At 32.4% G+C, this 21,921-nt stretch overlaps 2 protein-coding genes across 3 annotated transcripts; both read left to right on the top strand.

The window, feature by feature from the left end:
• The first annotated feature begins 1,522 nt into the window (after window positions 1–1,522).
• Window positions 1,523–6,836, top strand: LOC105643885 (MA3 domain-containing protein). 2 transcript variants are annotated; one of them, XM_037636486.2, is made up of 4 exons: window positions 1,523–1,730; window positions 4,031–4,437; window positions 4,556–6,390; window positions 6,602–6,836. In XM_037636486.2, the coding sequence occupies exons 2-3, from the start codon at window positions 4,171–4,173 to the stop codon at window positions 6,383–6,385; spliced, it is 2,097 nt and encodes a 698-aa protein (XP_037492414.1). In that variant the 5' UTR covers window positions 1,523–1,730; window positions 4,031–4,170; the 3' UTR covers window positions 6,386–6,390; window positions 6,602–6,836. The 2 variants fall into 2 exon arrangements, with proteins under 2 accessions (XP_037492414.1, XP_012084516.1); XM_012229126.4 differs by having other exon boundaries at window positions 3,961–4,437.
• An 11,370-nt stretch (window positions 6,837–18,206) lies between these two features.
• LOC105643880 (WD repeat protein) lies at window positions 18,207–20,891 on the top strand. The gene is made up of 2 exons (XM_012229118.4): window positions 18,207–19,012; window positions 20,439–20,891. The coding sequence occupies exons 1-2, from the start codon at window positions 18,608–18,610 to the stop codon at window positions 20,649–20,651; spliced, it is 618 nt and encodes a 205-aa protein (XP_012084508.1). The 5' UTR covers window positions 18,207–18,607; the 3' UTR covers window positions 20,652–20,891.
• Window positions 20,892–21,921: the final 1,030 nt, after the last annotated feature.

The following is a 21,921-nucleotide window of genomic DNA, read 5'->3' as shown; positions in this document are numbered from 1 at the left end:
TTAACGATGTCTCGGAGGCAGCATGCGTCCAAAATCTTCAACTTGAGGAATCCTTAACGGATAAAAAAAAAAAAAAAAAACGGGTATGAAAACCTTTAAACTATTATGGTTTTTCACTTAAGTGAAACCCACAGTTGACTAAAATACTTATAGAAGCAAAGGTCTTTAAACATGTTATTTATATTGCTCCAAGTCTTTTTTGCTTGAGACTACAAAAAAACTATAAAGTAGTTGATTGAGACTTCTGTCAGCTTTCCTGATTAAAAACTTGGTAACACGTACAATTTAATTCTTGGGTAAAAATCAGTTGAACCAAACATCCCATCAGTAATGGATAATGGCTAATCTAGTTTCACTCTTAGCCAATTTCTTGTACATGTGTGTGTATCATGCACTCATTAGTTGTCAAGACTAGGAGTGTAAATGACCCATTCCAATTCCATTCCGCAATATTTTGGAATTCAAAATTTATTTCTATTCCATCAATTTTTAAAATTTAAAATTTCATTTATACCATTTTATAAAAATTCGGTTTAAAATTCGGTAATTTCAAAATTTTCAACCTTAAAATATAAATCTAGTCTATTATAATATATTTTAATATAAAATTTTTAAAAATTTAATAAGAAGTAATCAAAATAGAAACAATAGAACTCAAAAACAAGAAAATTAGAAAAGAGAAATAAGCAAACAAAAGCAAAAAATAGATCAAGAGAGCAATTCAAATGAAAAATTTTTAATAGCTTCGAAGTTGATCATTAAAGAAATTTTCTTGTTAAGAACAAAAAAAAAAAAAAAAAGGATAATATTTTCCCTGATCACTTGACGAGAATCAAAGAAGATCGATGAGAAATATATAAATTGTGATTCTGTGAGGCTGATTTTATTTTATTTTTTTTAATTTTGACTCTGGATTTTCAAGTCTATATCAATTATTATTAGGGTCAAATTATTTCATTGAATGAGAGAGGAGCTTTTTTTTAATATTAAATTAAAATATAATTAAAACTAAAAATAAAAAATAAAAATTCCATATATGAAATTTTCTATTTTATCTTCATTCCATAATATTTTAAAAATTGCATTCCTTTTTCATTTCCATGACATCCTATAGAAAAATCCTAACAGAAAAAGTAGTGTCTTTTAATCGATGATTATGAGATCCATGTTCATTATTATTTTATTTTATTGTTTTATTATAAAAAAACATATTAAATACAACGAAACATAATAATGTTATTATTATTAATTTTTTTAAATTAATTATTTATAACCTATATAAAGAAGATTACTGGTAAAAAATAATTTACCGTTCAAATTTAATTAGTTTTACTGACCAATGAGTTTGATGGAAGTTTCCAATAGCTTGGATTAATTCATAAGCCACTTAATTGCGTTAAATAAATGAAAAAAAAAAAAAAAAAGCAGTTACTTAGAGTAACGATTTCCCCGCTATTGTTTTTCCCGCTTCATAAGGCGATCTCAGACAATAGATAGAAAGAGAAGTTGTTCTCTAGAGATCCGCCTTGAGTGCTAACAATTAACAGATTCTCATCAAACTTTTATTTTCCAACTAAATACTTTTCTATCACTTCTTCTTTTCTATCACTTCTACTCAACCACAATCAATCAATCCACTCATTATATCAAAATCTCAGGCAATCAATCTTAATCGCCGGCGCGCATTGTCGCTCTGGCGAAGTCTCCTCTGTTTGGCTTTCTATTTTCAGGTAATATTTATTGCTTTGTGCTTTAATTTTCTTTGCTAGTTCTGCACCAATTAGCAATATCCAAGATTTAACACTTTTTGATTGGATAAAAGGAGCTTCTTCACAACAAAAAAAGAAAAGGAAAGAAAAGAAAACTAAAGTATAAGTAACCAAATACTTTGTTTATAGATAATACATATAAATCTATTTTCTTTCCTATAAATCAGTTCCAATAAAAATTTTAATTGATTTTGAATCTCTAATAAACTTCCAACTACTCAAAATTTTCTATGATGATTTAATAGTTTGTTAATTTATTTATACATTAATAGTTGTTCATGGTTATCAATTATACTCCAATATCTCAATTTATATAAATATAAGTTATAGCAAGTCATTTTCAATTTATAATAAACTTTGGTCAGACTTTATTTGTTTCCGTAAAATAACTTGCAGGAAAGTATTTTTCACAATTTTCCGTTATTTGGGGCGCTCAGAAAAATAAGTGAGCGGAAAATATTTTTCTAGTTAAAGGAAATTAAGCCATTTTTAAAGGAAAACATGGAAAACATTTTTCGGATATTGGCAGACCTTATAAATCCATATTTTTAAATTTATTAATCATCACAATTACTATCACCAATCACCATTTACCACCGACCACCCCCACCGGATACCACTATCGGCCACTACCATTGGCCACGGCGCCTTTCATAATTTATATTTTTTTTGCATTCTTTTCATATTTAATAATAAAATTTTTAAATTATAAAATTTCTATTATTATTAATATTTTTTATAGTCTTATGAGATAAAGACTTTAATATTTTTAACCAATTTTCAATATTACAACCAATCAACAAAAAATAAGTCATTTAAAAAATATTTTTCAAGGAAAATGTTTTCCATGAAATTATTTTTTAGCAAATTATTTTCCTGCTAATACTTTACGGAAAGAAATGGAGGCTAAATATCACAGGATATGTAAATTAGTTGATCATTTGTGATTAGTTTGTCATATGCTTTCTATGTTAAATAATAATAATAATAATAATAATAATAATAATAATAATAATAATAATGCTCATGTTGGTATATAATTAGTTTTCAATAAGATATATGTGTTTACGATAATCTAATTTAATATTAAAATGTTGAAAAAGGCCAATTAATCTAAATTGGTATGATTTTCATTGCGTCAAAATAATTAAACAGAAAATGCTAAAAGAACAATTATACAAACACCAACTTTTTATTACTGAAAACGATTTCATTTGCAAAATTATTTTTCATTATGTAAAACATCTACGCAAATTATACCTACTGAATTTGTTTATTATTTTGACAGTTTTTTTTTTTTTTTTGAAAAATATGAAAAAGCCAAGTAAAATTAGCACAATTGAATTTGTTTTTTGGGGATGACAGATTTAGCTACAATTTCAAAATATAAATCTGTCTGCTTAATTGACATGTTTGATAGCACTAATTTCCTCACAAAAACTTGTTTTTATTCTTGTAAATTGTTTCAAATCGTTGTAAATAGTCTAGAGATGTTCATTATTTTTGTAAATTTTTAGACTTTACCGCTCTTGATTAATAGAGTAACAGTGTGGAGTTTGGGAGATTAATTATGCTATTAGTGCTCCAAAATTCTTTTTCCTCCTATTTTTAAAGTCAACTGTTGGAATTTATTTACAGTGCTTAATTAGAAAAAAATTAAATTGTTAACTACATGATAGTAAAGAAAAAAAATGTAGACATCCAAACTACAAATTTAAAGTTCAGGCATTATAGATGTAATTTTGGCAGTTTTTGATTCTTAGACTGTCTCTTTTGAGTTTATCTAGTGCTGTGATATTAATGATGAAAATTTTAAAAGAAAAAAATTTTCTATAATTATTATTATTGCAACGTCTGCCTATGAAATAAATTAAATAAAGTTATGGGCTTCAATTTTTTTTTTTTAAAAAAGAAGTTATGGGTTTGATTACCTATATGAAAGATTTGAAGTAATTATGGCAATTTTTTATATATTAAAATGCATAATTCTATGTTATTAGTGCATGCTGTGGATACTAGCACTGTATTGTAACCCATTATAGTTGTTTGATAATATGCTTTTATTTCATATCTTCCAAATCATGTAATCTAAAATTTCTACTAAATGAATAACTTTTATTTTATTTTTGTTAATATCTATAAATGTTTATTAATTCAAATAAATGATGCAAGAATTCATAATTTCTTATAGAACTGGAGCAAGTCGATCAAACCCGTGAGGGATTAATAATTCTGATATAAGAAAATATTGAAATGAGCAGATACAAGAACTATAGTACAAAATGAATAAGTGGTGAATGAAAGAGGATTCGTCAACTGGTAGTTACTCTACAACTATTGATGCTCTACGAATTTGGCTCTTAGAACCAGCGATTGGTTTGTGGAGTAGAATTTCAAGGTGATGGAGTTTAATGATGGTTTTGTACCGAATGAGCATCGACAACATGCACAATCCACTTCAGAAAGTGTAGATCCATTCTATGTTTCTCCATTGCAGGTTTCGGTCAATGAAAAGTCTCCTGCGTCACACAGCAAAGAAGGTCCAAGCAAGGGGAGCCCGTTCAAGTCCGATAAACATCCAAATTCTCTCTTTCTTGCAGCTGGAGAAGCTCTTGATACATATTATGATTGTTCTGTTGATCCTAATCCAAACTGTGATGGTAGTGAGGTACTCAATTGAATTCTTTTATTTGTAGAGTTATTTTTCCATGATTAAAAGAAGATGTTAAAGCAGTAGAGGGCTGTTCTTATGCTAGAGAAGCTAAGTTGATATTTATTCGTTATAGGAATATGAAGATAGTAGTGAGAAACAATTGGCTGGAAATTTTGAAGAGTACAAGAAGGCGGCTACGGTAATAGTGGAGGAATACTTTGCAACAGATGATGTTACCTCAACAGCCAATGAATTAAGAGAACTTGGAATGCCTTGCTATAACTATTATTTTGTAAAGAAAGTTGTGAGTATGGCAATGGATAGACACGACAAAGAGAAAGAAATGGCTGCTGTTCTTTTATCTTCTCTATATGCTGATATAATTGATCCTTCACAGGTTTACAAAGGGTTTAGTAAATTGGTGGAGTCTGCAGATGACTTAATTGTAGATATACCTGATACAGTTGATGTTCTTGCGTTGTTCGTAGCTAGAGCTGTGGTTGATGATATTCTCCCACCTGCATTTCTAAAAAAGCAAATAGCTTGTTTGCCTGCAGAATCTAAAGCTGTTGATGTGGTAAAAAGAGCTGAAAAGTGCTATCTAGCAGCCCCTCTTCATGTAGAAGTTATTGAGCGTCGATGGGGAGGTAGCAAGAATAAAACAGTTGAGGATGTGAAGACTAATATAAATAATTTACTGGTAGAGTATGTGGTGAGTGGTGACAAGAAAGAGGCTTTCAGATGCATTAAGGATTTAAAAGTTCCTTTTTTCCATCACGAAATAATTAAACGGGCACTTATAATGGCGATGGAAAGGAAACTAGCTGAAAAGCTATTATTAGATTTGTTGAAGGATGCTTCTGAAGAAGGTTTAATTAATACAAGTCAAATAACAAAAGGATTTAGCAGGATGATAGATGCTGTGGACGACTTGTCACTTGACATTCCGAATGCACGAGGGATATTACAGTCCCTAATATCCAAGGCTGCATCAGAAGGTTGGTTATGTGTTTCTTCGTTGAAGTCACTCTCAATAAAACAGTACCCTTTACAAGATAATGCTACCAAAATTTTCAAGGCAAAGGCTGAATCTATTATTCAAGAATATTTCTTGTCTGGTGATATTTCAGAGGTTTGTAGCTGTCTTGAATCAGATAACAGTAATGGCTCTCCTGAACTAAATGCTATATTTGTTAAAAAATTGATAACTTTAGCAATGGACAGAAAAAATAGGGAGAAAGAAATGGCTTCGGTTTTGCTGTCATCTTTGCGCTTCCCAGCAGACCATGTTCTGAATGGTTTTGTTATGTTAATAGAATCTGCAGATGATACAGCACTGGATAATCCGGTCGTTGTTGAGGATCTTGCAATGTTTTTAGCTAGAACGGTGGTGGATGAAGTTTTGGCCCCACAACATTTGGAGGAAAGTGAAAGCCAGTTTTTAGGTCTAGACTCAATTGGTAGCAAAGTTCTTCAAATGGCGAAGTCATTGCTAAATGCTCGACTTTCTGGCGAGCGAATCCTTAGATGCTGGGGCGGTGCAGGGTGCAGTAGGCCTGGATGGGCAGTTGAAGATGTCAAGGATCAAATTAGAAAGTTGCTAGAGGAGTTTGAATCCGGAGGGGACACGAGGGAAGCTTGTCGATGCATAAAGGAGTTAGGCATGCCATTTTTCCACCATGAGGTTGTTAAAAAGGCATTAGTTATACTCATTGAGAAGAAGAATGAAAGATTATGGCGATTGCTTACTGAGAGTTTTGGTTCAGGGCTTATAACCTCATATCAGATGATGAAAGGTTTCAGTCGGGTCGCAGAATCTCTCGATGACTTGGCTCTAGATGTGCCTGACGCAAAGAAACAGTTTGTAAATTATGTTGATAGAGCTAAATTTGCAGGATGGTTGGATTCCTCATTTTGTTTCAACAAATCAGGAAATATTGTAGAGAATGGCACTTGTCAATGATAATGGTAAGCCTCACAATCTATATTATTTTAACATATCCACATGAAACTTATGAAACTACTAATCTTTTAACTAGTGCATTTTTTACCATATGGCAACTTTCGTTTTTGGCATTTTCTTCTTTTTTTCTTCTCAATTCCCTTATCAAACTAATGGAACCAAAAATTAGTAAATGGATTTCATTTGGTTTCTCTCACATTCTATCTTATATTGCAGGATTCAAGAATCTTTTCATAGTAACCTAATTTGAATACTTAAAGAACTCTTGGAGGAACTTTATGTGCTAAAGCAGAAGATAATTTGACTATTTTTGTAGTGTTAGATCATTTTTAGATATTTAGCTGTAATTTTGTTTTGGGGGGATAATGATAATTTCTTGAAAGAGGAACACAATATTGAAAGTTGTAGTTTGCATTTTATGTATAGTTTGCATATTATTTTGCAGTCCTTCTATCATTTGTTTGTTTGATTCAAGATCATGAGTTGTTAGTGTTTGGATATGTTTGAATTTAAAATGAGGAATATTTTTTCTTACGAAAAATATAAGTGTTGGGAGTCGATCGATGGTACCCCTTATAAAATAATGGGTTAAATGATAATTGCGTGCCGATTAACAAAAGTATGTCAGCTTTGGCTTGTGGACTTCAAATATAAAGTATACATTCCTGAAGGACAAAATAGAAATTTACCAAGTAAAGTAAGTTTGTGAATATCAAAGAAATCAAAGTTAACTAGGTAATTTTCTCGGTTGACATTCACTACAAAAAAAATGCTCTTTAGCGACCGATTATTTCTTCTTTTTCTATCACTAAAACATATATAGTGACCGAACAATGACCCCTGTAATCAGCACACAATTTCTTGTCACTAAGTTCACAGCGATCGAATCTGAAGTCCGTCGCTAATTAGTGATCGATGCAGCAATCGCTAAGTTTACCAACGTGGTCACTTAATCACTTCCGTCCATTAAAAATAAGGCAATAGCTATTCGGTCGCTGAAGTATGCAGTTGCTATTTCGTCGCCATGGTCGATCGTTAAATTTATAGCTAATCTGTTGCTATATATTGTTTTAAATGTTTGACATTCCATCGCTAAACCGTCGCTGATCCGTCACTAATGTTGTCAATAAACGGTCACTATTTTTGTCTCAAATTAATTTTCAAGGTATTGTTATTCGTTGCTACTCAGTGGTCACTATTTTTTGGAATAAAAAAATAAATTTAAATTTTTTGATAACCAAAATTTTTCACTAGTAAAAAATGGCAATATATGCTGATTCAAGTAATTTACACAAATAATCGCAGCAACGAAAAAAATACTAAATTATCAAATAAAATTGTTATTAATGTGCGAAGAAAATTGTACAAATTATACTGTAATATGTACAAAATAAACATAACAATAAAAAAGAAGTCTAAGGGGGTCTGATTTGCAAGATCTATAATGGAACTCTGAGAAGTAGACAAAAAAGAAGGAGCCGGGGATCAAAGTGATTTGTCAATACAGTAGGTCGGTCTCGAGCATACATATCCATGAGCTGTTGTTGCTGCAATATAAGCTGTGATATCTGCTTTTGCTATGCCTGAAGTTGAGCCCGTGAATCCTAGATCTCCTCGGTACATGCCTCAGGCTCAACTGGTGTGGCTCTACTCGCTAATGCCTTATGCGTGCGGCTATAAAAAATATCAGTTTGCGAACCAATACCGTACACTTTTCTCTTCTTCTCGCCTCTTGTAACCTCTTGAAAAAGCTGCAATCATCGATCATAGGCTACTCACCAGTCTGAGTCTGAGATGCAGTAGCTCTCCCTTCCAGTAGTATGGTTATCCTTATAAATATAGTATACAACAACATAAGAATAATGCAAAAATATTTAAATTCAGAAGGAAAAACAAAAAACTACTCAATTGTGCTTACTCTAACAAGCTCGGCACGCCTATCAATGAATGTGACCCCATCATCGTCCTTCGTACTTATAAATGTGAAGACCTCCATGGGATAGGTTTCGCCGGCAATACATTTCATAAAATGCGAAACATTTTCAAATACATTTAATAATAAAGCTTTAATAATGAAGCTACATAAAATTCTCTAAGTTGATTTTTCTTACCAATTTCTCAATAATCTTAGCTGCTGAAATGGAACCACCAGTGTGTCGAGACGGACTAGCTCCCTTACCACCCGTCTTATTGAGCCTATTACGAGACATAATCTCGCGTTTCCTCACATACTCAGGATTGGACCAAGTCTGCTGCCAACTAGCCCAAACGTCGTCTGAAGCACACCTTTGCTTCTTTCCTATACTCCACATCTTGTACAGCAAGTCCAAGTAATGCTCCGCTGACTGCATCTCCCAAGCTTTTTTAAACATGGCCTCTATTGCATCTGACTCCCATGTGAACTCCTTCTGCGATAAATAGAAACAGAAATATTTTTATATGAGATTTCACAATCATTAAGTTTAATTAATTTTTGAAGCACGAACATTTACTAGAAATTCTTTCCAATAGAATAGTCTAGCCTATGTTGGTATACCACCCCAACACCAACCATCTTTCTCCAAATGAAGCTTGAAAATCCTCATAATGGCTTTAGAGGAATCAAATGATGGATGCAAGCTATCAAACAAAATAGAGAAAAATGAAAATATTTTTCAGTTACTAACATAAGTATATGAGAGTAATTATTTGTTGTTACTTACCGTCGTTTCACGATCTTCAACTTCAGTCGAGCATCTCCCTCAACTACAGAAAATGAGCATTAGTAGAAAATGTCAATGTTAATATACTAATATATGAAAATACAAAATAAGAACAATAGTAAATTGTATAATAATTACCGGTTGGAGGGGCTGATGATGATGGTGCTATAGTGGCTAGTGCAGATGGTGCTGCAGCATCAGAAATAAGTGCTTGAGTAGAAGGAGGGATAGGAGGTAGTGGAGGCAGGGGGGTCGTGTGACTGTATGAGTGTCACATGCTCTTGCATGAGCACCTCGTCCTCGAATACCTCGACCTCGTGCAGAGTCCTCGACCCCCTTGTCTGTATCCATCTGAACCATAAGAAGGTGATCTGCAATACATAATAGTAATTAACACAAATATTACAAATGTTTCGAGACCAACCATACATGTTTAAGATTCGAGTTTCTATAATATGGTAAGTACGCGTAAGGTTCTGAATTTTGAGAATTAAGATGTACCAACTATTGTAATGTTCTCTGTCTCATTCTTCTTCATCTTCCTCATCTCCTTCCTCTGAAGTACATAAGACTTGGGGCTTTGCTTCATCATCTTCATCTGATATACCAATTTCAACATATGTCCGATCTACGTTATCGAATCTTTCCATTAAATCTTCAACTATTTGGTTCGGTATTTCAACCTCATCTACTTGAAATGGCTCAGACATCGAGGTTAAGGCAGATTGTTTAGTTCGAACTTCCTGTACATCTGATCTAGCTTAAATCTGGCACATTGCCATCCAATCTTGCTATCTCGCTTCATTGATGGATGTGGAACATACTAGACCTAAGCTACTTACATTGCAAGAATGAACGGTTCATACTTTGTGTATTTGTTTCTACTATTAACTTCTATTATATTATATTTTGGATGAATCTTCATTCCAACATTGGGGGTTGGATCGAACCATTCTCAATTAAATAATATCATTCGTTTGATGGGCATAGCTAGATATTCCAACTCAATAACCTTAAGCAACCTCCCGTAAAAATCGTTTGACTGTTCACTGTAATTTGATCCTTTTACACATTCTCCACTATTTTATGTTTTTCTAGTTGACCCATAACGCTCAGTGTGGAACTTGTATCCATTGACAAAGTAACCCTAGTACGTATTTACGATTGGCAAATGTTATTTTGCTAGATCAACAATGAATTTATTACCAATAATACTTTTCAAGTTACGCGCCTATACAAATAATAAACATTCAATCATTTAAACATTAATTTCTTTGAGTGTAATAACAAGTTTGTAGGGTGAGCCAACAGATAACTCCACCGGCGCCGGAATGAGACAGGGAGAGATGCGACAAAGGGAGAGAGAGAGGCATGAGACTGAAATTTCAGTCTCGCGCAATAGAGAAAGGCGACTAAATCGCCCTAAAAAATTAGCGACCAACCATATCAATTGCTAAACTTAACCAATCGATCCCTATTTTAATTGACGTGGCAAAAAATCTTTGTCTCTAAGCAAAGTTTCCGTTGCTAATCGGTCACTAAAAGTAATAGAATTATGATCGTCGCAGCTGTCGCACAGTAGTCGCTTATCTGTCGCTGATAATTCTCGCTAAATAAGTGGCGCGAGAAATAGCAACAGACATCACGTTGGTCACTATATCGGTCGCTCACGCTATCGCTAGTTGTCGCTAGTTTATGCATCATAACTTGTCGATATAATTTTATATATGTCATTTCATCAATGACTAAAAAATAAAATGATTAAAAGCAAACGTTTTTAAGTTGTCGTATGAGCATAATATTTAAATATAATATGTATATCAATTACATATGGCTAGAATGTTTTTAATTGCAAATAGTATTAGTGAAAATAAAATAATAAAGATATTTGGTATATTAGATAACTTGAACTAAGAAACAATAACTGCCAGAAATTTCCATATCAAAAAGTACAATGAAAATAACTAAAATGTTTGAATTTGAGATATATTATTGTAATATTCTTACTCAATGACTTTAATTTTACATTATTTATTGAAAACATTAAAAATAAAATTATGAGTTATAATATTAAATAAATATCATTAAATAATTAAATATCATATGTTTAATCAATTGTGTTTTTAAATTGTTAAGATTAAACCAAATAAATAATAATAAAAAAATTGAAGAATAAATTCAAATTGCTATTGTATATTTTTACATTTATTTCAATTTTTGTGTATTTATAGTTAGTGATGAAACCAAAAATTAAAAATAAAATCAAACATGAAACTGGTTTTTTTTCAAAAAAAATCCTAAAGTTAAATTAAAATATAAATATAAATTAATGGTGATATTTTCATTTTAGTTTACTATATATTGATAAAGCACGAGATGTAGTAATTCAATGCCTCGAGTCTTGGATCGTTAAAAGTAAATTGTTTATAGTACTGTAAAAACGGGGCAAAGCTCGTGGACGGCTCGTGATGTTTTTCAGATCTGAACAAGGAATTGTGGACTTTTTCAAAACGGACTTTTTTCCAAGACTTGTTTGACTAGGCCGTGGACTGTCCGTGGTGAGTGTCAATCTCATATATCCAAATCCAATTGTCCTTTACATGTTATGGGACTTTTCTTTAAATTTCAGCAACAATTTGATTTTAAATTCTAAAATTTTAACTTTCTAATTTAAAATATTGAAAAATTATTCCAAAAACTAGTATATTTTCAAAAATTTGAAAGAAGGAAAACAATGTAAAAAATCTTTCGGAATAATATGTATAGGTTATTTTCACATTGTAGCACGAGCAACACAAGTGCATACTTTCATGATAGCTTTGCAGAACCAGAAATAAAGTTTGAGACTTGGACACCCCACCCACATTTTTAAATTAGAATGTTTTTGAAATTTTTTTTAAAAGTACCTATAACTAGGAATAAGTACGCTCGAGTAAGTTCACACAAGTTGAAATTAGTAGCCATCTTTGAGTAATTTTAAAGTCACCTCCTCTCTCACATTAATCTTAATTGAATATTATTTTTAATATTTGTTATCAATTTCATTAACTCTTATTATGAATTGGTGGTTCGGCTGGTGGCTCTAGTGTTGATATTTTGGACACAGAGGATATTGTAAATCATGTCATCATTCATCTATCAAAATTTTAAAATTTTTTTAAGATTGTTGAGTTTAAGTTTAGATTATTGCATTATCAGGTTTTTGGTTCAAACAAAAAATGAATACAAAAATTACAAAGAAAAAGCACAAAAAATGTTCTTTTAATAATTGACATGTTCGGGCCTATCCATGGTCAGGGCTAAGTGTCAATGTGAGCACATATTTTTTACACCTTTATATCAAATAAAATTAGTCATAATAGGTGTGGTTCAAAGTGATAGCCAATCGGTCAAAAATCAAAGGTTAGTCTAGCAAACAAAGGTGATCTTTGCTCACTTTTTTGACCACGCAAAAAATATTTTTCATAAAAACTTTATATCATTGGAAATGAGAAATAAATAGCTTTCCAACGATATATTATGAGCCAAAATCTGAGTCAATTTGGGCCCTAGACAGTGAGCACAAAATCACTACACACTAAAAACACTTAAAAAGTGATCTCTCTCCACTCTTTTGATCATATCTTGAGTTAAAAATTGCATGTTTGGATGATTCAAGTTGGATTAGAAACTAAAAATCTAGATCTTTCCAACAACATATTACAAGCTCAAATTAGAGTTGAAACAGATCTCGAACCATCAAAATCAAAAAATTCAAATCAAACCAGTCTTGCTGACCAACCAGGGGTCTAACTGCTCCCAGCCGGCCTCGGCCACCGCCCACTCACAGCCAGCCAGTCTCGGCCACCGTTCAGGCCCGCTACCTAATACTGGCTACTCCTGGATGGTCCCCGATCAAAAATTTGACTGAAAATACCCTTTTTGCACCCTTTTTCACCCAAAAACACTCCAACCCCACATTGTTTACACACACCCTGAGGAAGGGTCATTTTTCGATGACAAGGGAAAATGAACTTAGTTTATTTTAATTTATAAAAATCAATTTTCTTTTATTAAATCCGTTTTAATGTCCTCAAGTAGGCGACATTTATTAAAAAGGGATTTTAGAAAAAGCGGTTCTTACTTTGGTAAGAACTTTATTTTTGGAGTCACCATCCTCTTTAGGGAAAAATCCATGAATTGATCATTTCTTAGAAATGATTAACTTGATTTTAACCAAAGGTGTTAGGCACCTGATTGCCTAATTAGAAACCGGCCTCCTTCATTGTCCATTCATTCACAACTTTAATAACACCATTAACTTCATTGAGGTGTAAAATATATTTCAATGCATTTTGAAGTATGGCAAACATGAACATCATCCATCAAATATAGCGAGGAAAAATGAAACCAACCAAAGAAAAGGGGAAGAGAAAAGAATTATAAACCATAGTCTATTTTACATCTTATCCTTTAATCCATTAAAATTTTCCAAACCCATAGATATTATCAAGCAATTAATAGGGTCCATTATGGACCTTTTACATAATGCCAATATAATAAAAGCAATAAAGATAAAGAACCTAACATAAGAGAATCAAAACCATGCATTCAGCATCAATTTAAACACAACAATGATCAAACACTAGCATAAAGCAAAAAAAAAAAAAAAAAACAATTAAAAGGAGTCAAAATCAATATTAACAACAATGGTTAGAGGTTAGAGCATAAATGAATAAAGAGCAAAGATAAAAATTATATAAATGTAAATGAACTTGGAATTTAAATTATTAGAATTTAAAGAATTGAAAAGTAAATGACAGTAAAGTAAAAATATTGATTTTTAACTTTAAGAGAAGATTTGAGTTCAGGAATTTGTTGTTCATCATGAAAAACTAAGACCTTCACTATCCATTTTCTATTTTTGATTATTTGGGCCAATATGAGTTTTATTCGCAGTCTAAGCAAAGCTGTTTAGTGCTTAACTCGATTAAATCTCAGAATCAAGGTTGGATTATTAATTTAATGCCTCTGAGATTCTGAAATAAAAACCCGTGCACCGCTAGAAGGGGCGCACACCGCATGTAGTGTTGCCCACCACACATAGTGGCTTGTGGGCCTTACTCTGATAAGAAAACTTAAAGAATAAACCCACAAAATTTTGGCTGTGAGGAAAAGTGGCGTGTGCCACATGTAGTGGCTTTTGCCACTTATTTAGGCAGTATGCCACTTCCACACAGACAGATCTCTTTTTGGTTGATCACAGGTTTCCCTTACAATTAGGCTTAAGAAAGGTGATTTAGATCACCAGAGAAAAGAAAAGGATAAAATAGAAGGTTTTGACTCTCAAATTTACCTTGCTTTGAAGAAATCCAAGATTGGTTTGAAGATGATGATGAACACCCAATGATCTTGCTCATTGAATAATGATTCGAGATTTAGTTGATTGATTGGTATTTTAGAGAAGGATTGATTGCAAAACCTACTCTAGTTTTTTGATAGAAATTTATTCTATCTTAAAATAAATTAATAAAATTTGTTATAAATTTAGATTTAGAGGTTTGAGAGATAAAAATGCAAGAGTTTTGTTAGACAATCAATTCTTCTCCCCCAAATGCCTAGACCCTTGGTCTATTTATAGGCAAATGAGTGATTACGTGGCCCTAATTTTAAGGCTTAGATGGCCCAGGCCACTAATGGCCCCGAAATGGGAAGGATGCTTCACGGGCACACCTGAGGCGCTTCCCGGGCTCTTTTTCAATGTAAAACCCCTGGATGGCCCTAATTTGTGAAAATGGCTCGATGGATCACATTTTTTAAACTCGGATAATTGGTTTGAGAATCAAGTTCATCGGATATCTAGAACTCATTTTATCACAAAAAATGTTATCATCACTGAGTCTATGTGTCGGGGAAAAAATTGAGCATCTACATACCCTCACGTCCACTCTCCTAGCCTATAAATAACCCCCCCCCCCCCCCCCAAAAACCTTCAAATCACACAATTTTGATCATCCTTTAGTGGAGCTATATAAGTAACCCATTTGAAGGACTTTTGCTCTTATAAAGTGCTTGATCAAAAGAGGATTCCCACCTTGGTGGGAGGTCCTAAAAGTTTAAGGGTTTTAATTCCAATTTTTGAGCCCATCAGGACTCCCCGAGTTAAGAAATTTGGACAAGTGGGACGGAAAAATCATGAAGCCGCACTTTCGAGTTCGGCTTGGATGAGAGAGGTAGGACCCAATAGTTTAAGGGTTTTAATACCCAATTTTGAGTTCGTGCTTTATGGGCTTAGATGAGAGATATGTGATTGTCCTTGAATCTTCGTAAGGGCTAGAGGCAATACTCCATACTTTGATGTTTTTTTGCCTTTATGCTTTCTCCATGTCTTTATACTTGCTATCTTTATTTTGATTGGGAATGTGTAGTCATCCTAAAATCCTCTTAAGGAGTTAGAGGTGACATTCGCTTTATTAATTTATTCATTCGCTACTTTGTTTGCCTTGGTGGGAGATGTGTGGTCATCCTAAAACCCCTAAAAGGGGCTAGAGTTGATACTTCGTTTTGTTGATTTATTCTTTTATCACTTTCTTTACCGTTTTCTTCAAATGTATTTTTTTTTTTTACTTCTCTTTATAATTGCCATGTATTTGTTTATCTTAAAATCATTTTCATTTGACGAAGCATTAACATTAGGTCAATTACTTAATTGTTTTAAATGGAAAACCTAGTCTCCAAATCCTTCTTGGTTTTAATGATTAGTACATTTTATCTATTTGGACCAATGTCCGCAGTTAAAATTAGGATTTTCCTTAGGTTTTTCTCTTAAACTAAAAATGTAACGAGCGACTTCTTTACAAAGAAAGCAATCAGATAAATAGGCTTTCACACCGTGAACCCAACTTAAAATAAGCATCCCATTTTAATTTTAGCGGATTGAACTAGATGTTCGGGTCAAGGCCTCGCAAATGGATTCTTCTCAAGTGGAACTTTTGTTTATGATCAATTAGTCTTTATGGAATGGAAATATTTTCATTTTTCAATAGAAATCTTTATCTGAGTAGAAAATTATGCACCAAGCATCGTAACTTCTCGATGATTACCAAGTATCTTCAGTTCATCCTTGTGCATTTGTTTCAATTAATCTAAATAGGAAAAGGTCTTGGTCTCCTCCTTCTGCTGGTAAAGTAAAGGTGAATACATATGCGGCTGCGAATGAAAATGAAGGCTATGGTTTGGCATGATAGTACGAGATTCTGGAGGGTTGATCATGGCTTCAAGAGAGCATAAATATAATCATCCTCTTCAGCCGAATGATGCAGAACTTGAGGCTTCTATCTTTGCTCTACCGCGATGCTTAGGACTCGGATACACTCGAATTGTCCTCGAATCCAATTGTTTATCCTTGGTCCAGTCCATGAAGCAGGATAGAGTTCCTTCGACTGAATTAGTTACACAACTACTAGACTTGAAGATGTTGGCAACTGATTTTCATTGGATATAAGTGTTTTCTTATATATAGAATAGGCAACCAAGCGGTTCATGCACTTGCAAAAGAAGCTCTATCCATTAATGTAGAAAAACTAATTTGGATTGAGGAAGTCACTTCCTCCATTATTAATGTTGTTTTAGTTGATTCTTCTTAATTTAAGTCTTATTTTTTTATTCTTAAAAAAAATAGCAAAATCACAATGCCAACCATGTAAATTACTAAAATTATTTTTTTTTATTATTTCTACTCTTGCAAATTATTATATTCAAAAGGATTGTAAATTAGTCAAATTGTTCAATATCAATATTTCCAAATTGTGTGGATTACCCATAACAATATAATTACATGTTGCTAGTTTGATACCCGCGCTTCAGAGACGATGCCATGTTGCTTGTTTGATACTTGTGCTTCAAAAACAACACCATTCTTTATGCTCGCTTTTAGCATTCTAACCACAAAATTAAAGCTTTATCTCTATTAATTGTATTTTTTTTTTTTTTTTTTTTTTTGCAATACCAAGTCATGCTATAACATTTACATTCTGTTTGATTAGAGGTGAAGGAGGGTGTATATAAGGGGAATAAGATGTATCTAAGATACTTATCCTCATTTTGAAAAAGGTGAGTTAAGGAATAATGAGGGTAGATAAGAGTAAGCCTTTCGCTTTTTTACCTCTCAAATCTCAATTTTTGCTAACACCCTAATTTGGGTGTAAGTAAGGAGAGGGAGAGGTAACTAAGGGTGTGTTTAGTTTAGCTGATTTATATAGCTGATAGCTGTTTCGTACCCAACAGCTAAGGTGCTTGGTAAGCCATTTTAATTAGCAGCTGATAGTTGATAGAAGTCCTAATCAGTTGTTATTTCTATAAACTACCTTTAGAAGCTTTTTCGTATCAGTTGGTAACTAATTCGTATTTGTATTATTTTGGACTTCATTAACCTTAAAAATTATTAATGAGATTATTTTCCAAATTAATATTTTTAATGATAATTTTTGTTTATAATTATTTAAAAATTTTTCTTAAATATTATTTTAAAAATTTAATTAATATTTTTGTTTATATAATACATTAAAATAAAAAATAATATATTCATTTTAAATTAAAAACACACACACACACACACACACATATATATATATATATATAATTATTAATGAAATTATTTTTCCAAATTAATATTTTTTTTTGGATAATTTTAGTTTATAATTATTTAAAAAATTTTCTTAAATATTATTTTAAAAATTTAATTAATATTTTTATTTATATAATACATTAAAATAAAAAATAATATATTTATTTTAAATTAAAACATATATATATATATATATATATATATATATATATATATCACACATTATAATATATAAAAATAATTATACCTATAAAAGTCATTTTATATTTTAACAATAATCGTTGATAAAATTTTATCAAACATAAATAATAATCAGTTAACCGCTATCAGCCATCAGCCATTAACTATCAACAACTATTTTTAAGTATTTTTGTACTACTTTTAATTATTTACCCGTTTCTTTCCCTCTTTCCAAACACAAAAAATATACATTATCTCTCTTTACCTTTCAACTAATTCACTCATTTCCAAATATCAACATTATTTTATTTCAGCTCTCCCTACCCTTCCCCCTCCTTATCCTCCCTTCCCTTCCATTAATTACCTCTCTCATCCTATCCAAATAGAGTGTTAGAATTAGCATTTCATAAACTTTAATTAAATTTTTTTTGACAATTACACTTGTTATTTTTTGGCGGAATTCAACTAATTAAATAGTTAATTTTCTTTTTTTTTTATCATTTTTTTTATCTAATAGGTAGCAGCTAACTGGTAACAGCTACTGCACCAGGCCATCAGCAAACTACAAAAACAGCAGAAACCAACAACTATCCCTAATACCGTCGTTCGTATCGTGTGGCAAATTCAGGTTCAATCTCCGCTTAAAAAACGACAAATAGTTTACAGAAAGAAGTCAATTGAAGTAACTATTTCTTTCTCCCTTCAAATCTTTAGAGGCCGGCTCTGTAAAAGAAGATGGAGACGATCAACGAAATCAGAGAAATCGAAGAGAAAAATCCAAACCCCAACAAGTTTTCAAATAATAGTTCGAATCCAAACCAAAACCAAAGCCCAAACCCAGAACCGGACCCGAAAACGAATCCGAAATCGAGAACGGTGAGGACAAAGGTGTCAGAGGTGGAGATCCATCTGTACCGACAAGGTAAGGGTCCGATCGAAGTGTTTAAGTCGAGCTTGGGAGGATGGGACCAAGACCAGCTGGAGATCCGGGATATATTAGAAAAATACGGTTTCAAGTCGGTTTACGCTTTCAATCCGAATTCTGGCCGGGCCGCCCCGATCAGGTTTAATCCAAGGAATGGAAGGTCTTTGCTTGGGTATAGAGATGGATCCGTGATTTGCATTGATGGAGAGCCAAAGGTATAATCATAAATGTTAAAATTTCAATACAGTTTCTTTTGCTTTTTTGAATTGATTTATGAGAATTAAATTCAGTTCAGTTTCTGCTTGGTTTGTGGGAAAGTGAAGGAAAATGAATTACCTGATTAGATATGTATTTATTAAGGGTGTGCTGATTTCATTCTTAAAAGCCACTCTGTTAGATGCCTAATGTGCAAAGATAGAAAAAGAATACAAGAAGACTTAATTTAAAATCGCTTATAATCAGCCATAGAAACTAATTTGTCAACAAACCATAAGTTTAGAGCACAAACAGAAGCAGGAATTTGGTGCTAATACTCATTATTCGTGCAAAGCCTAGCAAAAATTGCAGTCTGGTTAGGTTCTTTTTATGGAAATTCTTCTGTCTTAGTTTTTAATAATTATCCAAAACATGGTATTATGATAAGTTCTGATGTAGCCTTTTGATTATCGTTAATTTGTTGTTCCAATCTTCAACCCGTTTGCAGAGTTTTACCCTAACACGTGTGGTAGATGGTACATAATCAATAGGCGATGTGCTTGCATAATAAATACAAGGCTTTGGTAGTTTTTCCACCCCCATGTCACTTGTTTTTAAAATTTTTTTTTAACCTGTTTAGGATTACCAATCAGGTCTTGAAGCTATACACGTTAGCTTCTGGATATCGGTTTTGCAAGTTCTTATACTGATAGCTTTTACAGTAAAGCTTCTGGATATCGGTTTTGCGAGTTCTTATACTGATAGCTTTTACAGTAAACTTTTTCTTTTTTTTTTTTTTTTTCTGTTAAAGCAGTGAATTTGATATTCATTGGAGGATAAACCGGATTTGGAAGGTGCATAGTAGAGTTCATAACCATTATTTATTCTTCTGGACTGCTAGTTCACTAGACTAAGATTAAGAATCTCACCAGTTGGGTTGCTTTTTGCATAGGATATGATACCAAAGGAATGTTTTTAAAAATGGATGAATGCTACACATCACATGAACTCGGAAATTTCTCTTCAGTCCACTGGAAATATAAAAATTATTTGGACTCTTTTTTATTTTTCTTTGCATGAATAAACTAGTTTGGTGTTTGCGCGTGCACGCACCCACATTTTTATTAGCCTTTTTTTTTTAAAATAAATTTGGAATTTACAATTCTCTCTCTCTCTCTCTCTCTCTCTCTCTCTTTCTTTGAAGTTTGTCTTTAACTTCAATTTTTATATATGACCAATAAAAATTACTCTGATCAAGTAATTCTTAGAGATCTCTGTAGACTTCCCAATGTTTCTTCAACCTTTCTATCCGACTCTTTGTTTAGTTAAATTTTCTATTAGCAGCATTTTTTCCATATCCCTGCATTCATAAAGCTTTGCATTTGCCAAAAATTTGCTTAAATGTTGAAGTCCCATTTATCTGACACAGTAACTATGCAATTGCAGGATTCCTTGGTCAAACCTGTCACCAAGATCTTGTTCAGTGTAGCGGTTATAACTCTTTTGATAACAATGGTGGTGAAAGAACCACCAGAATGGATCAAAAAGTCAAATTTCTTTGGTGGAAGCTACTCCCCATGGATCCTTGCTTGTGCAGTAATTGTATTTACTCGCATGAGGAAGAGAACGAAGGACTACTTAAAGAACCATGGCTGGTAATTGGTAAACACATAGCCATGGACTTTTTTTTTCCCTTTTTGTCCTTTCGTTTTGAGCGTGGTGTGGCGCGGAGGAGGATGAATTGCCTCTTGGACTATTTTGAAATTTTTTGTAAAGAATTGATAATAGATGCTATAACAATATACTCTAAGCAGTTGCTTCTGTTTGGTTTAATTGGATGTTGACTGAAGACTTCATTAAATTACATCATAAATATAGAGAGGAAATTTGAGGATGAAATACATTGATTTTGACTGTGTCATCGATTTATTGTAGTTCAATCAATTATATGGATTTTTATTGAGTTTACATTACCACAATCTTTTCTTTGAAAGCCGATTAAAGTGAAATCGAGCCCAGAAGGAGTCTCTTTATTCCCCCCTACAATTTTTTGCTATTTGATAGTTTGATATCTTGGTACCCTGAAAGTGGTGATATTGTCTCTCTTTCTTCTTTTTTTCTTTCGGACTAAAGAAGCTTTGTTAACCCAAAAAAAAAAAAAAAAAAAATAAAATAAAAAAGCAAATCAACAATTAGAGCTTCTAAACTACTGGGGATTGTATCCCAAACCCAAAAGCTGGTATAGCCTTATTAGCCAAAGCATCGCCATTGGTATTTGCTTGCCTTCTGATCCAAGCCAAATAAGCATTACATAATTGACTAATACAAGTCCTATAAAGGCTTAGCCAAAGCATCGCCAGTGGTAGTTGCTTGCCTTCTGATCCAAGCCAAAGAAACATTACATAATTGACTAATACAAGTCCTATAATCTTTTATACTGATCAACCCATTTTGTGAGTTTTAAATTTGGGCTTTATAGTTTGGGTATTGTTGAACCCATTTTGTGAATTTTTATTTGAGAAAAGGGTTTAATATTATGGACTTGGGCTTAAATTTTATTGGGTTTCAATTAATATTTTTTAAATTATTAATTGATTAATTAATTAATTTCTATTAATTAATTAAAAGAAATAAAAGACGTGATCTGCAATTATGCAAGCATTCTTCAAAGCGGTTGTTCACGTACAAGACGGTGGGGCACCAAAGGAATTAACGAGTACGTGTATCAGTGGACCCTTTTGGTAACCACCTGTGAAGCTTATAAAAGGAGTGAGAGAACCCCAACAAAGGATAACCAAAAATTTTTTGACGAATACAACAAATCAAATCAAACTCTCCAATTGAGTTAAACATTTTTATTTTCAAAGCATTGTCTTTATTTTTTCCTAAACACGGTTTATTTACGTTTCTTGTAATTTCAAGCTTTCAT

Source organism: Jatropha curcas, chromosome 9 (assembly GCF_041381405.1).
Source record: "Jatropha curcas cultivar XTBG-Jc1 chromosome 9, XTBG_Jcur_1.0, whole genome shotgun sequence".
Lineage (NCBI taxonomy): Eukaryota > Viridiplantae > Streptophyta > Magnoliopsida > Malpighiales > Euphorbiaceae > Jatropha > Jatropha curcas.
Note: the sequence above shows the minus strand (reverse complement) of the source record. Positions and strands in the feature narration are given on the sequence as shown.